This window comes from Mauremys mutica, chromosome 1 (assembly GCF_020497125.1).
Source record: "Mauremys mutica isolate MM-2020 ecotype Southern chromosome 1, ASM2049712v1, whole genome shotgun sequence".
In the NCBI taxonomy this organism is placed as follows: Eukaryota; Metazoa; Chordata; order Testudines; family Geoemydidae; genus Mauremys; species Mauremys mutica.
Window position 1 is genome coordinate 362,016,606 of NC_059072.1, and position 6,413 is coordinate 362,023,018.

General features: G+C 45.3%; 1 protein-coding gene across 2 annotated transcripts; it reads left to right on the plus strand.

The window, feature by feature from the left end:
* The first annotated feature begins 503 nt into the window (after window positions 1–503).
* On the plus strand, window positions 504–6,005 carry LOC123361661 (olfactory receptor 52N4-like). Of its 2 annotated transcripts, none has more exons than XM_045001715.1 (3): window positions 504–1,177; window positions 4,018–4,185; window positions 4,711–6,005. In XM_045001715.1, exon 3 carries the CDS (start codon window positions 4,755–4,757, stop codon window positions 5,691–5,693), a length of 939 nt encoding a protein of 312 aa, XP_044857650.1. In that variant the 5' UTR covers window positions 504–1,177; window positions 4,018–4,185; window positions 4,711–4,754; the 3' UTR covers window positions 5,694–6,005. The 2 variants fall into 2 exon arrangements, with proteins under 2 accessions (XP_044857650.1, XP_044857651.1); XM_045001716.1 differs by lacking the exon at window positions 504–1,177 and adding an exon at window positions 1,199–1,291.
* Window positions 6,006–6,413: the final 408 nt, after the last annotated feature.

A 6,413-nucleotide genomic window follows, 5' to 3' on the forward strand; every position in this document is an offset into this window, starting at 1 on the left:
GGCAAGCCACAATACTGCAGCCTGGGTGTCACAACCTTTACTCAGTTTAGTTTCCAATTGTTTTTGTTATGTAACTTCAGGCATTTCACCGGTGGAAAGAACCATTGATCTTTGTGTGACACTGCACCCGTATTCTTCACAATAATGTTATTATGATATCATTATAGTGATATTCTGACACTTTTTAGGGAAGATGGTCATGTAAGATATCATTGGAAATTTTATGATTTTCTGAACATGATTATCCCATTTCTGTACCTGGCCTCCCATGGACCCGGACGGGAGGAGTCCCTCACTGAGCCTAGGTGGGCAGAGCCAAGCCATGCTCACCCCTCTCACCAAAAGTCAGTGGGTGGGACAGGAAGTATAAAAGGTGGGGCTGGAAGCTCGCGAGCTGGGACACTGAGGATCTGAGAACTCGTACTCTGACTACAGAGGAGTTGCCAGGGCTACCACAGTTGCCAGGACTACCACAGGCCTTCTACCCTGGTGGCCTGGACAAACCTCTACAGTACCAGGCACACCCTGGGGTGGGGGAGTTATGAAGTGGTGCAGGGGCAGCTGACCCTAGTCTGGCTGTGGCACCGCCTACGTTTACGTCAGTGTGTTGTGGTCACTGCCACTCATAGGGCCTTGGGACGGGGCACAGTGGAGTGGGTGGGCCTGCACCACCACTGCCACTGGGGTGGCAGTCTCCCCTCTCTAAGACAAGGAGCCAGAGTTTGTCGGCCATCCACCAGAGCTAGGATGCCTGAATGCCTTGATCCTCAGTCCTGACCAGAGGCCCGAGCCATAGGCCTTTGTTGCCCTGCCCTGATTAAGGGCCGGCATTCCCTGTGTTTGCTGCTCGGCCCTGGACATGGACCCGAGCTATAGACCCATTGCCCCATCCTGCCTGAGGGCCTGGGTTACCTAACTTCCTTTGCAGCTCAGCCCTGACCTCAGCCCCGACCCCTTGACTCCTGTGGCCTCGCCTTGCCTGAGGGCCTGGGCTATTTAATAGTGTTTGTTGCTGGCCCCCTTGACTACAAGCCTGAGCTAGAGACTCGCTGCACAGCTAATTCCCCACAACAGGTGATGCCCAGCGACAGTGAGGCGGACTGGTCTTCCACGGACTCGGAGGAGGAGGAACCCCACCGCTGGACCACTACAACTACGTATCTGTAGTTACACCTGGGTAACACCCAATAGACAAGATGTTTTCAGTCCAGATAGCTAGGGAAGGGCCTCTTCAAGGCAATGAGCCATTGCGGAAAAGAAAAGCCTGTGGGAGAAACTGATCTTCCACCTGGTGAGGCTTCCTGAGAACGCTCCAGACAGCCTGTACGTAAGGCTAAGATTTAGTCATGGGCTTTTTTAGTAAAAGTCAGGGACAGGTCACGGGCAATAAACCAAAATTTACAGCCCCGTGACCTGTCCATGGCTTGTACTAGATACCCCTGACTAAATCTTTGGTGTTCTGGGGGGCTCCAGGGGCACAGCTGCTGCTCTGGAGGGGGGCCTCTGAGGCGCAAGCTGGTGCTGGGGGGGCCCTCTGGGGCACCTGCTGGTGCTCGGAGGGTGGTGTGGCCTGGACCACAGCAGCCACTCCTGGCAGGGGGCAGCCTGGGACCTCCTCACTGCTGTTGGCGGGTGCTGGCCCAGGATGGCCATTGTTGCCGGGGGAACAGGATGATGTACTTCACCCCGGTGCTACCTGAGCTCCTCTGGTGGCCCTGGGGTCAGTCACACTGGTTGGCATCAGAATTCATGGATGTCCCAGAAAATCATGGAATCTGTGAATGCTCTGAAATCTGTGACAGACTTACAGCATTGCTTATAAGTAATGGATGCTATGACACTACAAGGGCATGTGACCAGGCCACATAACTCTGGACTCCATCTTGGGGAGTCTGTACTTTTCTAACAAACTGGTCTTGGAACCAAGTTTTGAAACAAAGGGTTCCCGCCATATCCTAAGCTAGCCTGTGTATGGAAACCTGAGAAACCTAAGCTGCAAAGCACATGGAGCTTATGCCTTGGCAATCTTCCACACTGCATATATCATCGATCAGGGTGAGAAACTGCTAATTCATAGTATCAGAGGGGTAGCCATGTTAGTCTGTATCCACAAACTAGCGAGGAGTCCAGCTGCATCTGAGGAAGTGGGTTTTTTGTTCTCACAAAAGCTTATGCCCAAATAAATCTGTAAGTCTTTAAGGTGCCACTAGACTCCTTCTTGCTTTCGCTAATTCATAGTCAATCTAACTAGTGCGTTAAGATTGGTTTTTTTTTTTTTTTATTTGCTAGGTAATCTACTTTGACCTGTTTGCTATCTCTTATAATTACCTAAAAACAGGGCTGTCAAGCGATTAAAAAAAATCGAGATTAATTGCACTGTTAAAGAATAATAGAATTCCATTTATTTAAATATTTTTGGATGTTTTCTAAATTTTAAAATATATTGATTTCAATTACAACACGGAATATGAAGTGTACACCTCATACTTTGTATTTATTTTTTATTACACTTATTTGCACTGTAAAAAAACCCCAAAGAAATAGTATTTTTCAATTCACCTAGTACAGGTACTGTAGTGCAATCTCTTTATCATGAAACTGGAATTTACAAATGTAGAATTATGTACAAAAAATGCATTAAAAATAAAACAATGTAAAACTTTAGCACCTACAAGTCCATTCAGTCCTATATCTTGTTCAGTCAATCGTTCAGATAAAGAAGTTTGTTTACATTTGCAGGACATAGTGCTGCCCACTTCTTGTTTACAATGTTACCTGAAAGTGAGAACAGGCATTCTCAAGGCACTGTTGTAGTCAGAATCGCAAGATATTTAACTGCCAGATGCACTAAAGATTCATATGTCCTTTCATGCTTCCACATCAGAGTGTTGATCTTTTAAGTTTTGAAAGTATGCTCCACACCTCGTCCCTCTCAGATTTTGGAAGGCACGTCATATTCTTAAACCTTGGGTTGAGAGCTGTAGCTATCTTAAGAAATCTCACATTGGTGCCTTCTTTGTGTTTTCTCAAATCTGCAGTGAAAGCATTCTTAAAATGAACAATATGTGCTTGGTCATCATCCGAGACTGCTATAACATGGAATATGTTCCAGAATGCAGGTAAAACAGAGAAGGGGACATACAATTCTCCTCCAAAGAGTTCAGTCACAAATTTAATTAACACTTTTTTTTTAACGAGCGTCATCAGCATGGAAGATATCCTCTGAAATGGTGGCTGAAGCATGAAGGGACATACAAATATTTAGCATATTTGGCATGTAAATACCTTGCAATGCTGGCTACAAAAGTGCCATGCAAATACCTGTTCTCACTTTCAGGTGAAATTGTAAACAAGAAGACGGCAGCATTCTCTCATGTAAATGTAAACAAACCTGTTTGTCTTAGCAATTTGCTGAACAAGAGGTAGGACTGAGTGGACTTGCAGGCTCTGAAGTTTTACATTGTTTTGTTTCTAAATGCAGTTATGTAACAAAATTCTATTACTTTTGTTTATCATTTTTACAGTGCAAATATTTGTAATAAAATAATATACACTTAGATTTCAATTGTAACACCGAATACAATTTATATGAACATGTAGAAAAAAATCCAAAATATTTTATACATTTCAATTGGTATTCTACTGTTTAGTAGTGTGATTAAAACTGTGATTAATCACGATTAATTTTTTAATCGTGATTAATTTTTTAGCTAATCGCATGAGTTAACTGTGATTAATTGACAGCCCTAGTTAAAATATATCTTTTTTAGACAATAAACTTGTTTTATGTTTTCACCCAAGTCCAGTATGCCTTTAACTGAAGTGTCTGTGGGAAAAATCTCAGGTTGGCTACCACAAGTGTGCATTGTCCTCCACTCATTGAAGGAGGGGAGAACCGGGTAACAAATTCATATTGGTTGGAGTTTGGACCAGTGCAGGACGGTACAGACCTGGGGTCTTGCACTAGGGAGATGGTGGTTATTTTGGCTCTAGACTCTCTATTGTTGGTTCATGCAGTGGCTGGTCAGAGAGCCTTCATGTAACAGCGGCTGGGAGTGTCCATTCCTGTGTGAATGATGGTGGAGGTGTAGGACCCGGAGCTGGTCTGCAGCATGTCACAGCAGCACATTGAGAGAGGAAGCCCAGGCTCGTGAGTCATAGCACTCAGTGGAACCTCAATTTCAGGTATCACTGTGGGGGGAACCCATCACAGTTTGCTCCTCAGATGCTTAAATTGACCAAAACACTCTGACCACCTGTCCGTACTCTCCTTCCCCATCCCATGCTGTCCCGGTTCCAACAGCACACTGGGCACCAGTGTCTTCTCCAAGCTCCCCAGTCATCCCTGATTCCTGCATCCTCTGAGATGACAACTCTTCCTCTGCAGGGGGTGAGGTGCCTCCCATCACACCTGCTCCCTTGGCTGGGGGGTAATCAGTGACTGTGACTCACCAGTGAGAAATCTCACAGACAAGTGACATCTAAGTTCATTTGCCATCATGCTGCCCATTCACCTGGCTTGGTTAGCTCCCTCTGAGGGCTTTTCTGGACTTGACTATGACCTACATAATCTGGTGCCATGTGTAAATGTTGCCACCTCACTGCTCAACCTCCTTTCTTGATTGTTAATAGTATAAAATAATTACGGTGCTATTTGTTATAAAGTGTGTAAACCTCACCCACTCAGGCTGTGCTTTTCTCTCTTCACAGGCACCTTGAGAATTCCTGAGTCTGATGGACGCATCAACCACCTCATGGCATCTTTGAACCTCACCCCCTCTGGCCCTTCAACATTTATTCTAATGGGCATTCCTGATCTGGAAGCTTCCCATGTCTGGATTTCCATCCCTTTCGCTACATTCTACATTATTGGCCTGTTCGGAAATTCCATGATTCTGTTTGTTGTAGGGAATGAGAAGACCCTGCACAAGCCAATGTACCTGCTGCTATGTATGCTGGCACTCACAGACATTAGCATGTCTACCTGTGTCATGCCGAAGACACTGTTGATATTTTGGTTCAATATGAAAGATATTATAGTGGATGGCTGCCTCACCCAAATGTTCTTTTTTCAAGCAATTTCTATTATGCACTCAGGTATCCTTGTCACAATGGCCTTCGATCGCTATGTTGCCATATGTAACCCTCTGAGATATGTCACCATCCTCACCAATGCACGAATAGCTAAGCTAGGGCTTGTGGGTTTGATAAGAGCTGTTCTTTTCATGCTTCCCCCGCCCCTGCTCCTGAGCAGGCAGCCATTCTGTGCCAACCGCATTATCCCCCATACATACTGCGACCACATGGCTGTGGCAAAGATGTCGTGTGGGGACATCACTGTAAACAGGATGTACGGCTTGGTGTTGGCATTTGTAGTCATTGGGTCAGACCTGACTCTCATTGCCCTGTCCTATGGTCTGATCATCAGGGCCCTCCTCAGAATCTCCTCCAAGAAAGCCCACCAGAAAGCCTTCAGCACCTGCACAGCCCACATCTGTGTGATTCTGATGTCTTATCCTCCCGGCCTCTTCTCCATTCTGACACACCGGTTCAGTCAGGGCATCGCTCCCCACATTCACATCATCATGGCCAACCTCTATTTCGTCACTCCCCCCATGCTCAACCCAATCGTGTATGGGGTTTATACCAAAGAACTTCGTGCCAAAGTGGGTAAATACATCTGCAGAATGTGATTTCCTGGGGCCACTGATTTCAAACCTGTGTGACAAGAGGGAGAAAGTACATCTCCTCATTTATCAAGGGTGCTCTGTCACAGTTTGGCTGAGGTCAGCATTGTGGAAGTTCACAGTCTGAGAAGTTCCTCACACCTAACATCTTATCACTCCATCTCCAAGCACTGTTCTCTCCGTTGCTGAGTTCCCCCCGTCACCATCACCTTTCATTGTCACCCATCAGCCACCAACCCCACAAATCCTGTCACTTAGCTTTTCCATAACTCCTAGACTACTAGAATATACTGCAGCTTTCTGATGTAAGGTGGCTTTCCATTAGTCCCTGTGTTAGCCAAACTAAAGCTACACTTTCTGAAAGCCAAAGACAAAGAAAGCAACTACAATGCTGAACTTATTTATCATATGTACAGTGATCCGGTGAATAAAATTTACCTGATTTTTCTACATCCAATCTTTCAGGAAGCCTGGAGTATAAACCAAATGTTTCTGTTGGAAAGTGCTAATACAGGAAATCTGCTGCAGGAATTTAGGCCATTCTACAAAAGCTTATTGGTGAGAGTTGTATAACTGTGTGTTTTTGAGAACTGGACTGTGTTACCCTGGTATTGAGGGCTGTGTACCCCAGAATGTGATCAAGCTAATTGCAAACATATGAAATGCACTCAGCCACTATGAACTCATAAAAGAGAACAGAATCATAGAATCATAGACTGTTAGGGT